This window comes from Oncorhynchus kisutch, linkage group LG8, assembly GCF_002021735.2.
Source record: "Oncorhynchus kisutch isolate 150728-3 linkage group LG8, Okis_V2, whole genome shotgun sequence".
NCBI lineage: Eukaryota > Metazoa > Chordata > Actinopteri > Salmoniformes > Salmonidae > Oncorhynchus > Oncorhynchus kisutch.
Window position 1 is genome coordinate 42,128,734 of NC_034181.2, and position 21,352 is coordinate 42,150,085.

General features: G+C 40.4%; 1 protein-coding gene across 4 annotated transcripts; it reads right to left on the reverse strand.

The window, feature by feature from the left end:
• Nucleotides 1-215: 215 nt before the first annotated feature.
• Nucleotides 216-14,239, reverse strand: LOC109895056 (noelin). 4 transcript variants are annotated; one of them, XM_020488709.2, is made up of 6 exons: nucleotides 13,779-14,239; nucleotides 9,760-9,909; nucleotides 8,100-8,255; nucleotides 6,846-7,065; nucleotides 4,646-4,752; nucleotides 216-3,637 (listed from the first exon to the last, which is right to left on the reverse strand). In XM_020488709.2, the coding sequence occupies exons 1-6, from the start codon at nucleotides 13,842-13,844 to the stop codon at nucleotides 2,960-2,962; spliced, it is 1,377 nt and encodes a 458-aa protein (XP_020344298.1). In that variant the 5' UTR covers nucleotides 13,845-14,239; the 3' UTR covers nucleotides 216-2,959. The 4 variants fall into 4 exon arrangements, with proteins under 4 accessions (XP_020344298.1, XP_020344297.1, XP_031686263.1 ...); XM_020488708.2 differs by lacking the exon at nucleotides 13,779-14,239 and adding an exon at nucleotides 11,332-11,698; XM_031830403.1 differs by lacking the exon at nucleotides 13,779-14,239 and adding an exon at nucleotides 10,047-11,697.
• Nucleotides 14,240-21,352: the final 7,113 nt, after the last annotated feature.

The following is a 21,352-nucleotide window of genomic DNA, read 5'->3' on the forward strand; positions in this document are numbered from 1 at the left end:
TTCATGTTCTGGGTTGTAACTGCGTTTTTGTGTCCTATGCTCCATTGACCAAACAGTTGCATAAGTCGTTTGGATAATGCAATGAGATGTGAAGCACTTGTTTCAAAATCTGTGAGACCAAAAAAAATCTGCATTTTACGGATGCATTGCAGAAATGGGTTTGATTGAGGAAAGTCATCTTATTCAGAAGTTTATTTTCTAGGACAAAGACTCAATTGTAGAACAAAGCTCATGTTTATTAATATGAATGTTGTTGCAGATACATATGCAAGCTCAACAGAATAATATGTCACAATTTATCACTCTAAGAAACAGACAGAAGATTTGTGATGTCAAATAAAAAAAATTGCCAATGGATACTTCACTGGCTCATAGGTACATTGTTTGCACATTCTCGTGATCGTTACAGTGTCGTTTTTTTTTTTTTGCCTGACAGAAATATACAAGCTCGTCAAATACAATACAATCTACAAAGACAGGCTATCACAGTAAATATCAATACCAACAATAATAACATTCTGTATATCAACCCCAATGACAATAAGAAAGTAAAAAGCCTGCCTCCTAGCAATGCTAGACTAGTCTCCTGTACAACAGCGTCATAATATTGCAAAATACATCCAGAGAAGGGAACCATTTTGGTTGGTAAAAATGCCCATGCAAAAAGAAGACAGAAAAGAGAAAATACACACCACAAAGAAACATTAATGAAACAGGGTGCTTCCAACAGTCTTTGCCTTAACTGTCTGTAGTCTGTGTTCCCAGATATACGGTATTGTCATTGACTAGATTATTTACACTGTGGTCCATTGGGCCTCATTTATCAATCATACTCAGATCCTACAATGTACCTACAGGTGATCCCATGCAAATGAGTGGTTGTGTTGTGTTGTTTCCTGAGAGGACGTATTGCGCAGGAAAGACAGAATACTTTGAGGTGTGTTATGAGGTGTCATTACACCTGTTCCAAATAGATATTTTGCTACCAACGCATGGGGATACCATTATGGGTTAATGTTAATATAAATAAGAAACATGGCTCGCCTCCCGGGTGGCGCAGTGGTTAAGGGCGCTGTACTGCAGCGCCAGCAGAGACCCTGGATTCGCGCCCAGGCTCTGTCGTAACCGGCTGCGACCGGGAGGTCCGTGGGGCAACGCACAATTGGCCTAGCGTCGTCCGGGTTAGGGAGGGCTTGGCCGGTAGGGATATCCTTGTCTCATCGCGCACCAGCGACTCCTGCGGCGGGCCGGGTGCAGTGCACGCTATCCAAGGTTGCCAGGTGCACAGTGTTTCCTCCGACACATTGGTGCGGCTGGCTTCTGGGGGTTGGATGCGCGCTGTGTTAAGAAGCAGTGCGGCTTGGTTGGGTTGTGTATCGGAGGACGCATGACTTTCAACCTTCGTCTCTCCCGAGCCATTACGGGAGTTGTAGCGATGAGACAAGATAGTAGCTACTAAAACAATTGGATACCACGAAAAATTGGGGAGAAAAAGGGGTAAAAATTCAACAAAAAAAGAAACCTGGCTCTGCGTTACGATGATCACTACAGTAGTCTCTCTCCACCTTTAAAGATGCAGGTATTGAGTTACATGGTAAAATGGCTGCTCCATTTGACAACCTTTACTATCTGATCCAGTAATTATAATTACTGAATTAATTCACTCGAATACAGAAATGTATTGTTATATAGAGCTTTTCCAGATGTTTAGGGGAAACGTGACCTCAGCCACCACCAATGAGTAGCACCCACCTGGGGAAAGTGGTCATGATTGTGTGTTGTGTCCCACAGTTTGGTTTAATATAGTTTGATAAACAAGGCCCAGGATTTCATATCCCTCTCAGCTTCTAGAGTAATTCAATTCTACACTACAATACATTAGGCTGCACTATTCCTCTGTGATGAAAGAAGTCAAGAGTGGGTAATTCCATAAAAACACAATCAATATAAGACTTTTGAAGTCATCTAAATCAAGAGAGGCATTACCTTTTCGGTACCTGTTCTTACATTCTGTTTCTATACCTTCTACACATTATATATCATGATGTACTTTATTTCTTGTTACTGAGTAACATACAGGATACTTCTCTACTTCCACAGTACTCTACCCTGCACCTTAGAGAATACAGCCCCTATGTACATACAGTCATTAAACACTGGTCACTTTAATAATGTTTACATACTGTTCTACCCACTTTATATGTATATACTATATTCTAGTCATGGCTCATCCTATATAACTACTGCTGTACACACCTTTTCTAATCATATACTGCCCGTACTGTCTTTAGACACCATTATATGTATATATATTTATATTCCGGTCTCTGACATTGCTCGTTCTCATGTTTCTTAATTTCTTAATGTATTTAAATGTTTCTGGATTATGTGTGTATTTATTTATTTTATTGCTAAGTATTACTACACTGTTGGCGTTACACAGCGTTTCCCAAACTCAAGTCCTCTGGACCCCAAGAAGTGCAGGTTTTGTTTTTTGCCCTAACACTACACAGCTGATTCAAATGATAAAATCGGATGATTAGTTGATTATTCGAATCAGCTTTGTAGTGCTAGGGCAAAACCAAAATGTGTAACCCTTAGGGTCCTGAGGACCTAGTTTGGGAAACCCTGAGCTAGAAGCACTTAGTATTTCGCTGCGCCTGCGATTACATCTGCACATCTGCGTACATTTCCAATAAACTTTGATTTGAGTTACATATCTCCCCTACTTTGAAAAATCTGTGGACCAGACCTGTGTTCAAATTCTGTTGATCTAGCCAAGGTTGATTGAGCTTGCCTGGTGCAATGGAACCAATGTAACTGTTGCAAAACTACAAACCCCGCCCATCTTACACTCCAAGCAGGCTAAAGCAAATGCTAAAAAATATTTGAACGTAATCAAATAGTATTTGAACCCAGGTCTGCCGTAGAATTAGAAGGTCACAGCATGGCTAGCTATCTACTGCTCCTGCTCTGAGCGAATGACGTGGAACAAGGTAACATTGTACAGCACCTGGTGACCATTATTCCACGCATACAGCGCTCTGTCTTTAGGGTTATAGTCCAGCATGGAGATGTGAGAGTACTTATTCTGGAACGGTATGTCAATGTACTCGTAGGTGGACGAGTTGGTGCTGAAGGCATAGTACACCTTGGTCCCACCGGAGTAGCCATTGGTGACATATAGCGTACCACAGATCATGAAGGCCTCTCCTGCGCTCCTCTTGGGGTGATTGGTGGTCCAGCTCTTGACGATCTGCAGGGTGTTGGGGTTCAGTTTGCTGATGACAATGTTCCCCGCGTTCTGATTGGTGGCATAGACGGCCCAGAGCCCGCCCTCGTCCACCATGAGGTCGATGTCCGAGTGGCCTCCCCAGGAGTAGTGGTACATGTTGTTGTAGCCGGCATAGTCCAGCTGGCGTGACTTGCTGATGACGGAGGTCTTGAAGTCAAACTTGATGATGGTGTGGCTCTGGAACTTGTTGAAGTAGATGGAGCCGTTGTAGACCACCTGACCCGTGCCCGACCACGGGTGGGGGAGGCGGTGAGACGTGAAGTTGTCGGAATTCATAAAGTCGTAGATGGACATGTACTCCCGCACAAATCGGTTGTTGTGGTAGCCGTCCATGTACCACACCTGGATAGGAATACAAGAGCATTAAAGATTTGTCATTCTCAGGTACAGTGTGTTATTGCAAATGTTCTTTTAAAACCTTCCTGTAATATCAAATCATGGAGCGCTTGTGGTCTTTCTGCTGTAACTCTGATATTAAATTAAGGATATCAAAGTTTTCCCAGACAGACTTTCTCTACAAAGCCAGGGCTTCGACCCTCATCAATCATTGAGAGCCAGTGCGGATGACTCAATTTATCTCTGATCTCTCAGATTTGGAGTGTTGCCGTTCTTGACACAAACCGGTGCGCCTGGCACCTACTATCATACCCCATTCAAAGGCACTTAAATCTTTTGTCTTGCCCATTCACACTCTGAATGGCACACAATCCATGTCTCAATTGTCCCAAGGCTTAAGAAAATCCTCCTTTAACCTGTCTCCTCCCCTGCACCTACACTGATTGAAGTGGCTTTAACAAGTGACATCAATAAGGGATCATAGCTTCCATCTGGATTCATGGAAAGAATGAATGTCAGTGGTATTCCTTAACGAACACAAGAATAAAAGTTATGCATGATAACGAGTGATATTTTAGTATTTTAGTAAAACAAAACGCTCATCCAATCCTTGGATTCATCTCTTATCAGACATAAGGTATATATAATATCAGACACCACATAGTATAAATAATATCAGACACCAATTATCCCTAGAATTACTTATCTTACTGCAATGACAACCCGGAGATGTAAATACCTCCCATTGTTGTGGTGCCGGTGAGCTAATCCCAGACAGTGAGGCATGAAAACACATTACTGAGGTTCTAATGGGATCCATTTTGGTGAAAACTTGAGTAATTGGGTAATTCAAACATGATTTATGCTACATTGCTAGCTAACATCTTACATCTGATATTTTATCTTTCCTGAGGTTCCTCACAATTGCATAATTAACAAAACATGTTTTCGCTGACTCTGTTTTATGTTTATACTGTATAATAAATATGATAGGTATTGCAGAAGCAGACCTACCCTAGTGTCATCCTCAGGTGCCAGGGGGTCAGTCATCCAGGATCCAAACCTTGATCCAGACGTCTTAATTGTGATTGGATCGCTGATTCCTGTCAGCTTCCCACATGCTGCAAGAGCCAAAGACACAATGCAAGATACTGCATTTATCTCTGTACTATCAATGCTGTCTATAAGTCGGAAAACTGTGTGTGTGTGTGTGTGTGTGTGTGTGTGTGTGTGTGTGTGTGTGTCTGCCTGCATAGGTCAGTGACCTTGATCTATCAACTATACTTGATATATAATTATGTTGAAAATTACATTTTCAATATGACTTGTTTATAATGACAAATCCAGCTTTAGTATTGCGTTCTAGTGATCAGTTCAGTGATTTCTTCAGGTTTTGACATTCGTGTTTTAGCTGAAGGGCTCTCTAGCAAGAACTGTGTAGATACTGTATACATGTGTATGCCAGAATCTAGTCCTCCTGCAATCTATTTCTGTGCCTCGTTGGCTCACTAACTTTGGTCTCGTGGTCTCTGTACAACAGTATCAATTCAATAGCATAGATAAATGATAACTATGACTAATGGAAACATACTTTTCTGTTTTTACATAAAGGACACACTCAATTACTCTCCTCTACAAATGCTATATTAAAAACAGGGACAGTAAGTGCAATATTACATTTTGAGTCAATTCACACTCACACCTCCCCCTCACTTCACATCCAGAAAAAAGTAGCAGCCTCCATTCTTCTTAGATAGTGTTCCGTACTATGTAAATCTTGCTATCTCCCATTGCTATAGTACTTGGAAAGTTAAAGCTGAGCACTTGAAACAAAAGTGGATAATCCTCTCATATTGGAGTGAGACATTCTAACATTTCTAGGAATTTGCCAGCACATGAGCTATTCTCCCTCTCTACAGGGTCTATGTTTTCCTATTGGTACACTCAGCATCCTAACAGTCAATGCTACCAACAGTGCATGTAGCTGGCTTGATAATGGAATCGTATAGTTGTGCGAAGGAAACTGACTTCAATGCATGTTGTCTTCCCTCGGTCTTATTCCTTACCAGTCTATTTCTTTTACATTTTACCTGCTAATGTTTTTTTAAACATGCATTTTGTACCATTCATTGATTTGTTCAGCCTTTCATCTACAGATGTAGGATCTTAATTTGATCACCCTGTCGCAGAATAACTTTCCTGCAAAAACATTGTTGTGTATTTGATGTTTAAAAAGGCTTCTGAAGTGTGTAATTTCCTGTTTGTAGTAACCAAATGTCCACTTGGAAGTTTCAGACTTGATATACCATTTCCAAAAAATGTATCAACCCCTACAAAAATGTAAATAAATTGCAATCCATATAATAATTCAAATGTCTTGTTGCAAACTGTCTCAAATTAAGATCCTACATTTGTACTTTCAGCCTTTCACTTATTTTTTACATCAATCAAAGAAACATGGTGACAGGTAGGCTTTGTATCTATATTCCTTCCTGTGAACAACCCAATGCAACAAGGAGATTACTGAAATAAGTAATCTGTCAGTTGTTATATCCTGTCACTATTTTTAGATGACTGTCGCTACAATGGTGTGTAGCTTTTAGTCAAGAAGTGAACATAATCTCATTAGCCCATTTCTGGCACGCATAACATGATGTGCTAGTGATGTAATTTTGACTAAATAGGTTTACATTAGCAAAATGTAATTCAAATCACCTGTTAACAACTCTAAATCCTAACGTGTTTAAATAGTGGCTAACTTGACATACTGTATGAGCACAATCTCTTTTTTCATCAACAATATTGTTAAGCATTGATGCATTGATTTGTGTGTATGAGGTAGTCGTTGTGAATTTGTTCGATTACTTGTTAGATATTACTGAACGGTCAGAACTAGAAGCACAAGCATTTCACAACACTCGCATTAATATCTGCTAACCAAGTGTGCATGACCAATAACATTTGATTTGATTTGCAGTAGGCATGTAAGTACATGTAGGAGCATGAATAGGAATAGGTGTAGTCAAGGCATCTTTGATTCCCTAACATGAGAGAATAACTGAGTATGTTAAAGCTGATATACTGTAGGGGTAGAACATGTAGGTGTGGTGGATAGATAGAGATCTGCTGGTGTGAGAAGAATAACTACTGTAGCTCTGATTGGCCCCTTGCACAAGGAAGCAAATGGGGGTGTTTCGGTGTTATCTGAGCCTACCTAATTTTTGCATGCACGCACGAAGCCTCTCTTCAAGATTTGACACTCTGTTTTGTAGCTCCTCGTAGTCATAGGTTCCAATCTCCTCCTGGAGTTCATTTAGTACAGACGTCAGATTCTGGATTTCCTCTTTAAACTGCAATACCAATTTTGCATCAGCTTTGTACTCCTCCAACACTGGTATCAATGGTCTAAGTTCCTCCATTTTCGCTTTTATTGCCTGAAAGGTTAAAATAGGCTTGGTTCAGTGTTATGCGAGCAAATGGGTGTGCCACACTTGTCTTGCCCTACTCTGGCTGTCTCCCTATGGTGAGTGCAGAGTGGACCTAACACATTCAACAGTATCATGAGCGGATGTGACATCATCCCAAACATAAGCAGCATGAAACAAGTCCTCGGCACACCAAAAACAATTTGGGAAAATATTTTATTTTCACCTTTTAAAATGCAACATCTTAGGGTTTTACACGCTTTCATGTCACATACAACGTTTTCTCTGTAGTAAACCAAGTATGTATATACTAAATTTAACGAGATATGGAATTAAATAAAAATGTAATAAAAATAATAAAAAACCGAACAAAATCTATTAATGGAATGCATCTACAGTGACATGCAGAAATGCAAAGAGCAGTGAAGGTCGGAGGGTGAAAAAGGTGCTATATTTCAAATAGAATGCATGATGCAAATAGTCATTGGTCAAGTTCAGGGATAGAACACTGGGATTGAACTGCCTCTTCAGTCTCTGCAGCTTTATAATTTCCTAAAGTTAGCCCTGCAAGCAAAAAAAATGAGATACTGTTGAGTGTCGAATAATCTAACTCACTAGCCTATCTAATATACACACACAAAACGTGCAAGGGTCATCACTCCCAGGGATGTTCATGACAGAACATAGCATAAACATGTGAGGATAGATGGGGAACACGTACACACAAACACACACACACAAACAAACATAAACGTCATCAGAGTAGTTCATGACGTTTATTTTTATTTGCAGGGACAAGCATTTAGGTGTAAGGGTTTCATTTACACCAGAGGCTGTATGTATCACGCTTCCCAGAGTAGTAGTGCCGATCTAGGATCAGTTTGGACTTTTAGGCTTTTATGAATAACATTATATATACAGGAAGGACCTGGTCCTACATCAGCACTTCTACTCTGAGACGCATGATAAATATAGACCCATAACTCCACTTAGAGGACATCTCTTTGTACAATGTTGTCTATGTAAGAGCAATGTTGACATACCTTATATTGCCTGGCAATGTTCTGTTTGTGGTTCTCCTCCACCTGTTTAAACTTGGTCTCCAGACCTTTCAGCTGGACCTCCATTCTCTCCACGTATTGCAGGTCTCTCTGGGTCCGCTGGTCCAGCACCTGGATAGACTGGGTCATGTTCTGGACCTAACACATAGGAAACAATAAAAAAAATAAAGACAATAAAGACCTAAATACAGCCCCAAATATACAAAGAATCCTTGTTTTACCTGGGTTTGTATTTAGTGTTTTAGGGTCTTCCCAACATCAAATGTTGGTGCATTGCACAATTAATTGTAGATATGCTATGGATGATTCACTGCAAAAAGTGTCACTGTAATCTCTAATGTGTCAAGCCAGACATTACAGTGATTCAAGTGCTCAAGAGCAACATACTGTTATGTGGACTTGAAGAGCAAGCGAATCAGAAAGATCTACATCCGGGATAGGGATTGAGAGTATGCTAACATGGACTAACGGTTATTCCCCATCAAGGTGCCACATTTGTGCAACACCTGGCCTCCAAACAAGTCTACTGTATAAGACAATGTCAGATCATGCACTACTGTTCAAAATTTTGGGGTCACTTGGAAATGTCCTGGTTTTTGAAAGAAAAGCACATTTTCTGTCCATTCAAATAACATCAAAATGATCAGAAATACTGTGTAGACATTGTTAATGTTGTAAATGACTAGGCCAGCATCCCGGAGTCGCCTCTTCACTGTTGACGTTGAGACTGATGTTTTGCGGGTACTATTTAATGAATCTGCCAGTTGAGGAGTTGTGAGGTGCCCGTTTCTCAAACTAGACACTCTAATGTACTTGTCCTCTTGCTCAGTTGTGCACCGGGGCCTCCACTCCTTTTTCTATTCTGGTTAGAGACATTTTGCGCTGTTCTGTGAAGGGAGTAGTACACAGCGTTGTACGAGATCTTTAGTTTCTTGGCAATTTCTCGCATGGAATAGCCTTCATTTCTCAGAACAAGAATAGACCGATGAGTTTCAGAAGAAAGGTCTTTGTTTCTGGCCATTTTGAGCCTGTAATCGAACCCACAAATGCTGATGCTCCAGATACTCAACTAGTGTAAAGAAGGCCAGTTTTCAGCTGTGCTAACATAATTGCATAAGGGTTTTCTAATGATCAATTAGCCTTTTAAAATTATAAACTTGGATTAGCTAACACAACGTGCCATTGGAACACAGGAGTGATGGATGCTGATAATGTGCCTCGGTACACCTATGTAGGTATTCTATTAAAAATCTTCAGTTTCCAGCTACATTAGTCATTTGCAACATTAACAATGTCTACACTGTATTTCTGATCAATTTGATGTAATTTTAATGGACAAAAACGTTGCTTTTCTTTCAAAAACAAGGACATTTCTAAGTGACCCCAAACTTTTGAACGGTAGTGTATGAAATGATGATGATGGGGAATTAATATCGGCAAAATCCTGCAGGGTGAACTGAATTGCTGTTCTCAAGGAACCATACAAGTGAGTGACTCCTGTCCTCTGGCCATAGGCTGTTACTGCTGAAAAGAAGATGTCATGGTATTCGTGGTGCAACTGGTGAATGGTGTTTGCTCTAGTGGAACTCTGATAACAGGAGGTAATGGGTACAGTAGTACGTCATGCTACATGGGTGGTTACTTTTTCTAGCAGCTGCCGGAGCTGTTTGGTCCTGGCGTCCCGCGAGCACATGGTCTGTTGAGGCGCCACCACGGTGCATACACAGCGGCCCTCTGTGTCCTGAGCTGAGCTGTACACCTGCCATGACTCCTCCGGGTTGGCTGGCAGCACCTACGAGAGAGACACACAGACAGGGAGAGAGATGATAAGACAGACAGACAGACAAGGACGGGGCCAGACAGGGAGAGATGAATGGAAAGGGGTTATTCGTGTAATGATGGGATGTGACAGTATTTCCATTTCCGTACCATACTGTACTGGCTCTGACATGTTCTTTTTCTTCACATTGTCCTTTCCAGCACCGTTTCAGCAACTGTGGAGAATGGTTTACCAGGCCAGTACAGTCCAGCTCGGTTTGGCTTGGCTTGGCAAGGCTCACTCTAGCTCAGTAGTTTAAGATACACCACATCACTAGTCGCACCACATCACTACTAATTTCTAAAACACATTCGCTTATCAAAAAATATAATTACATTTTGGGAGGTTTGAACAAAAATCATGATCTCTGCAGAGAATTTGTGCTAGTTTGCAGCGGAATCATTTCACCACAGGGATATACATAACCTTGTTCCAAGATGATGGAGTATGATTACGCAAAATGGCATCTGTAGTTTTGAACCTTGCAGTATGCTCCACCCCTAATCTTCAACAATCAAACAGACTGTCCACACTCTGAAGACAAAGGGGCTGGCAAAAGGATATAACATCAAATTGAGGAAAACATCTTTGTAAATCTACTCAAATAGCTTTTGATAGATTGTGAAAATATTAAAGTCATAATCTAGTACTTGTAATGTTTTAACATGATTTAATCTGTGCCGTTACATTTTCAAGCCTCCAATAAAGTCATGAGGTAGAGTCATTTAATTAAACAGTCATTGCCTACTTAGCAACACGCCTTCAGAGTAATAATTAGATACAGAGGCTGGTTGAAATGTGGATTGGTTTAAGTTTTACCACTACACGAAGCCAAAGCAATATAGATATGAATAGAAATATGGCTCTAGATATACCCTGGCAATTAGTGACATGCAGCGTATAATGCTAAGATCCATTATGTATATAATATGCCACATTAGCTGTTAGTATATATAATGGAGCCTAATGTTGCTCTTTATATTAAAATACATTAGTCACAGTTTTAGAATTGTTATTATTGTCCATCATTGGACCACATTACCACACTTATTTACAGTATATCAAGCTCATCCATTTAGCAAAGAATATGTGAAAGTTGTTGTATGGCCTACACAAGGTTAACAGGAATAGTAACATAATTATTCGCAGTTGATTATATGTTCATGGATAGGCCTACTCGTTTGGCAATAGTCACTACACTCAATTTTCCTCTCTTTTGATGAACAACCAAGAGCAGGTTTTTTCTTTAAATTAACAACCAACATGATCAATTATACGCATACTAATACATTTGTTAAACAATTTTTATTCGTGCTATTGGCACAAATGTAAACGCGCAATTTGTCCTCAGTAGGGTACATGATTCTAATGGTTCCTGAATCAGCTGTCACTCACGCCTGTACTCCGGTCTGCTTTCCCTCCTGAAGCTACCAAGAGCTTGGTGGTGTTGAGTCCCACCAAGGACGGTAATGTCTGCGACATCCAGTTAGTGATCATAGCCATCGTGCTAAGCACCACTCCAATCTTGAGTAAAGGCACCGACATATCTGCGCTTTCTTCGTATTACCAAAATCTTCATTGTACACATTCCAGTGGAGAACTAACTAGGCAAATAACATTGCCAGTCATTTGATGCAACGGTATGGCTGCAACAGTGGACAGTCTGGATTTGAACATGTTTGGATGACAGGTGGAGGTTCTGCCCTCTTCAAAGGCGACTGTGATGATGGGCCAATGCGGTTGTTTTAAACTCTGAATCCGTTCTCCTGCAATCACTCTCGAGTTTATAAAATGACGGAATTCAGTCGCCTCTCCCATTCGCTGGATACCCCCCGCCCACCCAGCACGGATCAATAAACCGTCAGCCAAAATCCGCGGTGCCACGCTTTCGAGTTTGCCACAACGAGACAGCATTATGCACCTTTCCACCTTCTATACCAAATACAAAATAGTATCTTCATGTGAGGGAATACTACATGTAAATAACATGACTTCAGACTTTGAAGTCTATGTGTGATATAATCAAGTTAAGCATGAAACCCCACAAAAGCAATTGAGACAAAACGAGCCCAAACGAACCTAAACTAAACGGCATTCTCAGACTGAATGCCTTAATAGTGTAGGTTACTTAATAACAGTGGCTGGATGACTCTATGGGGAGAATAACTGGATTAGTCCAACCACATTGAAACCCATCAGCATCAACTATCGAACAGCGCTAAAGAAAGCAAGGTACAATCACGTTCAATTTCATCCAATAAAGATATGCAGGATATTGATATAGTTATTCACAGACAAAACGACAAAATCGTAATCTTGGAACATCTGATTAATGGTAGAGATTTTAAACAACATCAGACTTCACACCAGGCTTGTACAAAGTCCTTGGCGCAATAATGGCACATGCAGGCATAATATCTATCGCTGTTCACGGACTTGTTTTGCTTAACCAACCATGTGCAGGGATATCTAGGGACATTCCGCCACCTTGTCGTTACAAATTATATTGCACGCCCATTTGTAAGATACTGTGTAGCCTAGTAGTAGTGACATAGCCTGCCATACCAGCTTCAGGAATGTAAATAAGAATGTCAATTTGTCATGACTATTTGAAAGCACCAAATGCCTGATTCAACTAATCCAGAGTTTGATGATCAGTTGATTAGTGTGTGACCAAGTGTGTTAGTGCTGGGCTAGAACAAAAGCGTGAACACCCTGTTGGTGTCCAAGACTGTCGGAAAAGTAGGTGGCATTGTGGCAGCCAGGGGGAGGCGCTGTGTCACCGTGGAGTGCAAAGCATCTCTGAACAGAGAAACAATTATTTGAAAAGAAAATTGAGATATTAAGAAGAGCATGTTCCTGAAGAACAGCATTACAAATGAATACCAGTTATTAATCATAGCTATTAATCATAACAAAAATGATTCGTTAAAAAAAAAATGGTTTCCCATTTTAAATAGCAGTTTATTATTATATAGGTGAATGATTTTGGTTTGTAGCTTTCTTCCTGTATGATCAATGTAAAGAGATTAGGCTATTCATGTTACAAATTGGGGTAGAATCTGGTTTATGCAATACTTGTTAGGCTTTCTTATTTAGCCTTTCCACTGACATACTAAACCAATAGGCCTACAATTCTGACTAAATGACTACTGCAGTCACATGTTATCAGCGTGTTTAATAGATATTCTCAAAATAGCGTTACTAATCTATGTATGTAAAAGTGCCCTACTTCTGTCATTGTGAAATTAATAGTTGACTAATTTGATGAATTTTTTTGCTCGCTGTATCACTTCTCACCTCTCCAAAATAAGTCTTCAGACTTGCGGATATGGATAGTCACACCAAGAACCCCCTGAGTGGGATAGGGACTCCGCAATGGGCTGAAAGTTGAACAAGATTTACCCAAAGTCTCAGTTCAATGTAGGCTCTCACTGCTAATGCCATGTGATTAACTTTCATTCAGTCGGTTTTGCTCGCTGATTTCGACTTCGATTATCTCACACATCATTGGAATTAATATATAATTAGTTAGATGAATTGCATGTGAAACAACAATTTAAATATTTCAATGTAGCCTAGACTATTTAATTGATTGTCTAATTGTTGTTGTTGACAATCAGGAATAGATAGCATACAGTTTGGCTATAGAAATGCCTCGGTGGATGCGCATAAGAGCTTATCAAATTTTTCGGGGGATGAAATCCCTTTATCGTGTCTATATCATAATATATTTAAATCTCTAGGCATACATCGTCTTTAATTAGGTAATCTGTAGGATAATTCGCAAATCATGTTTTAAGTATCTTAAATGGGGAGTAAAATGGCGTTTATAAACCTACTTGGGTGAGTTCAGTGCCCATCAAGACGAGGAGGGTGAGACTCAGAAGCTTGCTTGTAGGCTGCATCTCTTGCCTCCGATAGCACCAGATCCAGTACTTTCACATGCAGATGGTCTTTTTCCACTAAGGTCTTCTTCCTCTTATACGTGTCGTCTTGCAATCTTCGTTGCAGAGCTGAGCACTAAAATAAAGATAAATAATAAATTTGGTGAGGTGCCGTCACTGCATGATGTTCAATGCATCTCAGTGCGTTGTGATGAAGATCCTCTTCCCTATGTCCTCCTTCTGTCAGCCACCTCGAATGCGAAACATGGAAAGAAAAAACATAAAGCTTTCTCAAATCACAACTCCAACAGCCTTTAGTCAGAAGTTGGCTCCGCAAAACAAGCAGAGGGGTGTACGACCTAAATCACGACAATGCGGGAAGGAGCTAGCCGTGGTGCTGAAACCGGATGTAACAGGAACTGGAGTGGGAAATTCAATAATTATTTGGTGGGTTTGGCCATTAAATGGAGATGGGGCCGGGGTTCATAGGAGAAGAGAGAATATAGAATATAATGGCGTTCTTGGTTCGTAACCTGTAGAACTAGCCAACATTTCAAAAAATGATATAGAATAAATGAAAGTATTATTATCATGTAGTAGCCAACATAATGATGGGTTCTGGGATCTGCTGAGATATATATAGTAGTAGTTGTAGGCCATTGCAGCATTGCAGTATTGGTGTTTGCTACAGAATACTTCTGAAAATAATTTAGCGTGAAGTCATGGCATCCATCTAATGCATAGGCTACCCCCTTTATCTTGCTTACTATGCTCAAGCTTTGAAATACTCACCAAAGTGGTGTCTTACATGCTTATCTCATACTAACTCTTTGTCATGTGATCATAGATTCCTAGATTTATGTCTCTAGATTCCGTTTTTCCCCTGTCCAGGTCTTTAGTTGACATCCTCAACTCCTACCTTCCCCTGATCTTTTCAGAAATGTCAGAGGGAAACAAGAAAAAGAGGGAAGGTATGGAAAGCGAACTGCAGAAAAAATGGTGGTATAGCCAGAAATGTCATGAAGACGAGGCAAGTCAAGGAAAGCAGTGTATGGATTTTTGCACCCACAAATTGAAAGTAGGCCTACTGTAATGATATTGCATATTTATTTGAACTGTTAGCCCTTGTGGCTGGGACCGTGGATTGTCCCGGGCTTGTAGTTGTCTAAATCCCTGCTGTTTGTTGTTTTTATTTAAATGTAAGCTGCCAAGAGCATGGAAACCAGTGGCGGTCGGTGCCGTTTAAGATTAGGGAAGACAATTTTATTTTTGTGAGCATGGCCTTATTTCTATTACAGCATATTAGATGACTGTTATTCATATTACATCCACCCAGTACAATGTAACATCAATAGGTTTAGGCTACTAAATCATACTCAAATTTCCCTATACCCATCATGAGGTTGCTACAATCTAGCCACCGAATTAAAGTTTACAACATAGGTGCACAGCTCAAGATAAATATTTGAGTAGTCAAGGTAACATACAACATAGTGCCTTGCACACTCTTGCCTGCATCTACCTGATCTAGGGTGTAATCATTAGTCTAAACAGTTGAAAAACTAAAGTTCCTATTGGACAAATTAAGGTATGTTTATCCTCGTTGTGTTTAATTTGTTTTCCATTTAATAAATGTTTTTCAACAGAATTGGTGGAATGAGTACACCCCTGATCACCCACAAACACAGTTCCCTTTCATAGCAGCCACATATAAACAGCATGATCAATTTACTCATTGTATAATTACTTCCTGCATCTCCTCTCACCTTTTCCCTTCACTTTTGGGCTTCAGTGCACAACACAACAGCTGTCTGTGACCAGGTGAAAAAACCTTTCCAAGCCAAACCTTCATACCATAACTGCTAACTGCTACACACAGCCTACATCATTGTCACCATATTAACTTACGCCATAGTCAACATTGCTACTAGAACTAACACATTAGTAAACCCGATACAACTATCAACTATTGTCTTTCTACTCACCACATTTTATGCACTGCAGTGCTATCTAGATGTATCATATCTCGTATGCTTTCAGTACTACATTCATTCTGTGATCTTTTGATTGGGTGGACAATATGTCAGTTCATGCTACAAGAGCTCTGATAGGTTGGAGGATGTCCTCCAGAAGTTTTCATTGTGTAAGTCTATGGAAGGGGGTGAGAACCATTTGCCTCCTATGGATAAAACACTAAATAAACTTCAGTTAGTGCTAAACACAGCTGCTTGAATCTTGATTAGAAAAAAAAAAAAATCATATTAGTGCTAGCCTCTCTACACTAGCTTCCTGTTAAGGCTAGGGCTGATTTCATGGTTTTACTTCTAATCTACAGTACAAAGTTCTTTCTGGAGGACCGAGTTTTGAAATCAGTGGAATTAGAGTATGATAGCTAAGGAGATGAAGAAAACACCTGTCTACGAATTACATCTTCAAGCTAAGGGCAACCATGGCATCCATGAGAGGATGAAGCATCCATCCATGAAGTAGCTATCCACATTTTCAGATTTTACATGCTTCTAATTTTGCCAGAAAGTTGTTTTCCTTTCAAGTTGTCACTGCAACAACTGTTGATCGATGTAGCTGGTAAATTCACTCTGGATATCTACTCCAATTTCAGTGCACTCTTGTTTGAGTGTTCAAGACAGCAGAATAACTAACAAATTTATCAACGCTCAACACCTGTTGAATATGGCCGGTGTCAGTAAACATTGGCAGAAAAGCGTAAACTGTTACCAGCAGCAAAGTTGCAGCCACTAATGCTCTGGATGACATAAAAACAGCATAACCAGCTCTGCTAGGGCGAGTAAAATGGTCAGTGAACTGTTCTCTCATCTGTGTCTGCAAAAAGCTAGCCAGCTAGCCATCATTAGCCAGTTAGTTTGGGTGCTTGATTGCTGTTGTTAGGACAGAATGCTTGGATCAACCCTTAAAGAGATGGGTGGGGCTAAAGATAAGAAGGTGTGAACGATGTTGATTGGGTGTAGACAAAGAAGAGCTCTCCAGTAGGTACCAAACTATTCAAAGGCCATTTTCTCAAAGGTGAGGTTACAAATTTATCAACTTTCAAAGTAGAATTGCTTTCCCATTGTTCCTCGAATGCAGTATTTGATATACAATTTTGTAGCTCTGTGTCTCTGCTTTTATCTAATGTAAAAAACACAATTGACAAATTTGCTAAATAAGACCGAATCAAGGCAGTCGGTCACATTTGGTCCTGCCGTACATACCTACATGTACGCTACGGTCACAAGACGCAGGCCTTCTTATTGTCCCTAGAATTTCTAAGCAAACAGCTGGAGGCAGCGCTTTTTTATGCTAGAGCTTCATTGTTATGGAATTCGCAGATTCGGTCTCGACCTTTAAGTCTTTACTGAAGACTCATCTCTTCAGTAGGTCCTATGATTGAGTGTAGTCTGGCCCAGGGGTGCGAAGGTGAATGGCTCCCCGCTCTCCCCTCAGGGCTGAGTCACTGGCTTACTAGCGCTCCTCCATGACGTCCCTAGGAAGGGTGCGTCACTTGAGTGGGTTGAGTCACTGACGTGATCTTCCTGTCTGGTTTTGTACTCCTTTGGGCTTGTGAGGTGGAGGAGATCTTTCTGGGCTATACTCAGCCTTGTCTCAGAGTAGTAAGTTGGTGGTCTGTTGATATCCCTCTAGTGGTGTGGGGGCTGTGCTCCGGCAAAGTGGGTGGGGATGTATCCTGCCTGTGTCCGGGGGTATGGTCGAACGGGGCCACAGTGTCCCCCCCGTCTCAGCCTCAATATCTATGCAGCAATAGTCTATGTGCCGGGGGGCTGGGTCAGTCTGTTATATCTGGTGTAATTCTCCTGTCTTATCTGGTGTCCTGTGTGAATTTAAATATGCTCCCTTTAATTCTCTCTCCCCCTCTCCCTGAGCCCTAGGACCATGCCTCAGGAATATCTGGCCTGATGACTCCTAGCTGTCCCCAGTCCACCTGGTCGTGCTGCTGCTCCAAGGTAGAGCTCTGAACCTTGACCTGTTCACTGGACATGCTACCTTGTCCCAAACCTGCTATTTTCTACTCTCTCTCTTTCTCTCTCTCTGTCACACCTGCTGTCTTGACCTCTGAATGCTCGGCTATAAAAAGCCAAATTACATTTACTCCTGAGGTACTGACCTGTTGCTTCCTCTGCAACCACTGTGACTATTACCCTGCTGGTCATCTATTAACTTTTTAACATGTTGAAGAACAATCTGGCCTGGCCATGTACTCTTACATCTCCAGATTGTCCAGAAGATAACTGGCCACCCCTCAGAACCTGGTTCCTCTATAGGTTTCTTCCTATGTTCCTGCCTTTCTAGGGCTTTGTGATATCTGCTGATGTAAATTGTATTGATTGATGTTATGTATTGAAGTCAATGTACCCAGTGGAGGATGGAAAATATCTGTCCTCTGGCTACACCTTGGTGCTACCCCAGAAAGTGCTGTTGGGGTTACTGTAGACCATTGCAAAACAGTGTGATTTAATACATTATTTGGTGATGTGAATATATTTAGTATAGCTTTATCTATAAAGGATAACTTTTTAATGTTTTACAATTTTTATTTTTATGAAATGCACTTAGGAGGATGGTCCCCCCCTTCCTCCTCTGAGGAATCTCCACTGATGGGAACATTTCTTACATCCGCTACAACAGGCTCATTGTTCACCTTCCCTCCCAAAAGCCTTGTAAAATTGAAAGAGCCTCAGTGTCAGTAGCTTCAGCCCAAGATCACACACACACACACACACACACACACACACACACACACACACACACACACACACACACACACACACACACACACACACACACACACACACACACACACACACACACACACACACACACACATTTATTCATGTTGTTTCCATATTATGTCCATCTCCGATAAGCTACCAAGGAAAGGGCTAAAAGTAACGCGTATTAATATTTGTAGCCTTAAAAATAAGGTTAAACTGACAGAGTTTGATGTGGCTTTTTAAAATTATGTTACTTATATTGACTCACAAGGTGAATCAATAGACTCTAGGGGGGTTATTGAATGAAATCAATAACTTGCTAACATCAGATAACGTTCATATACTGGCCATATACTGGCCATTTCTGAAATTCACTTAGATAATTCCTTTGATGGTACAGCAGTAGCAATCCTGGGGTATAACATCTACAAAAAAGGCAGGAATGACTATGGGGGAGGTGTTACTGTATATGTTCAAAGCTTGTAAGGCTTAGAGAGGATCTCATGTCAAATGTTGTTGAAGTGTTGTGGTTGCAAGTTCACCTGACTCATCTAAAGTCTATTTTTTAGGGTGCTGCTATAGGCCACCAAGTGCTAATAGTCAGTATTTGGATAATATGTGTGCAATGCTTGATAATGTGTGTGATGTTAAGAGATAGGTCTATTTTCTGGGTGACCTGAACATTAGCAACTAGGTGTCCTCTCGAGAGGAAGCTTTTAAACTCACTTGCTATAGCTTTACATCACCTGCCATCATGTGGTTGTAGAGTTATTTATCCAATAGAACCCAGGCAGTGTTCTTCAATGGAAACTTTTCTAACATCATATATGTACGGTGCGGTGTCCCTCAAGGCAGTTGCCTTGGGCCGTTACTCTTCTCAATTTTTTATAAATGATTTGCCACTGGCCTTACACAAAGCTAGAATGACTATGTATGAGGATGATTCCACACTCTACATGACAGCACCCAAAGCCAGTGAGCTCACTGAAATTCAAAATAAGGAGTTACAGTCAGTATCATAATGGGTGATTAATAATAAACTGGTCTTAAATACATCTGAAACTAAAAGCATTGTATTTGGTTAAATGTTTTCTCTAAGACCTAAATCTGAACTGGAGTAGTACATAAAGGATGTGACCAGTGAGCAAGTTGATAAAGCTAAACTTCTAGGTTTAATTGGATGGTCAATTGTCACTGGCAAGACATATTGACAATGTTGTTGTGAAGCTGGGAAGGGGTATGTCTGTTATTAAAAGGTGTTCTGCATTTTTGACACAATAATAAACTTTACTAGTTGTTCAGGCTCTGGTCTTGTCCACACTTAATTACTGTCCTGTAATATGGTCAGATGCAGCAAACAAAGACCTAGCTAAGCTACACCTGAATCAAAACCGAGCAGCACGCCATGCCCTAAATAACTGCACATACAGAACTAACATCAACAACATGCATGCCAGTCTTCCTGGTTGAGGCTTGATGAAAGATTAACTGCTTCTCATCTAGTTTTTATGAGAAATATTACTGTGATGAAAATTCCAGATTGTCTGCATAATTAAATAATGTTCAGCTCAGACACCCATACCTGCCTCACAAGACATGTCACCAGGGGTCTCTTCACAGTCCGCAAGTCCAATTTTCTTTACTGCAATGCACAGTTTTATGCATAGCCATGATCACATTAAAACTTCCTTCCATCTCCAATTACTGAAGCAAACAGCAAAATGACCTTTAAAAATTGATTAAAAACAACTCATGTAATGGCGGGGACTGTGAGGGAACACACACAAACACAAACACACAGACACACTTTAACACATGTACTTTTTTAGTTGCATTGTTTGTATTGTTTTTTTTGTTGCATTGTTTGTATATTTTTGCATTTTAAATTTGTGTGACTTTCCTTGTCTATTAGTGTATTAGTGTTTTGTTACTGTCATGCCCTGACCTTAGTTATCTTTGTTTTCTTTATTATTTTGGTTAGGGTGTGACAAGGGGTGGTTTGTTGTGTTTTTGTCCTATTTATGGAGTTGTTTACTAGTCTAGGTGTTTTGTATGTCTATGGTTGCCTAGATTGGTTCTCAATTAGAGGCAGCTGTTTATCGTTGTCTCTGATTGGGAATCATATTTAGGCAGCCATATTCCTTGGGTAATTTGTGGGTGATTGTCTATGTATTAGTTGCCTGTGGCTGCACTAATTCTATATAGCTGTCACGATCGTGGTTTTGTATAGTTCGTTCAGTGTTCTTCCTTCATTAAAGAAGATGTATGTATTCATATCACACTGCGCCTTGGTCTCCTCACTACGACGATCGTGACAGTTACCTGTTATGTTTTGTGTTTTTTTATGGACCCCAGGAAGAGTAGCTGCTGCTTCTGCAAAAGCTAATGAGGATCCAAATAAACAAATACAAATTGTTTCTTCTATGCAGGAAATTCATGCAACAACAGCATGAACAAATTAAGATACAGCATCTGTAATGATATTACTCCATAGTTGTAATATATAATATACAGGCAGTATTTGCCATTTAGCAGAAACGTTTATCAAAAGCGACTTACATTCATGCGTGTATGCATTTTTACATATGGGTGGGCCCAGGAGTCAAATCCAGAACCATGGCATTGCAAGTGCCATGCTCTACCAACTTAGCCATACAGGACCATAGATGTGAAAAAGAGACAATGTTTGTTATAGTGAATCCATTCAAAAAACACACTGATATCAACAAAAGTCTTTGAAAAGTGCCTTGAGTTTGTGCTAATTTGATGACTTAAACCCCA

What these genes read in the sequence shown, in the direction of transcription:
- LOC109895056 (XM_020488708.2), bottom strand. Translation starts at nt 11,481, where the DNA reads ATGTCGGTGCCTTTACTCAAGATTGGAGTGGTGCTTAGCACGATGGCT. An exon ending in AAGCAGACCGGAGTACAGGC is followed by an intron (nt 9,910 to 11,331) that starts GTGAGTGACAGC and finishes TCTCTCTCGTAG; the next exon opens with GTGCTGCCAGCCAACCCGGA. An exon ending in CACCTGAGGATGACACTAGG is followed by an intron (nt 3,638 to 4,645) that starts GTAGGTCTGCTT and finishes ATTCCTATCCAG; the next exon opens with GTGTGGTACATGGACGGCTA.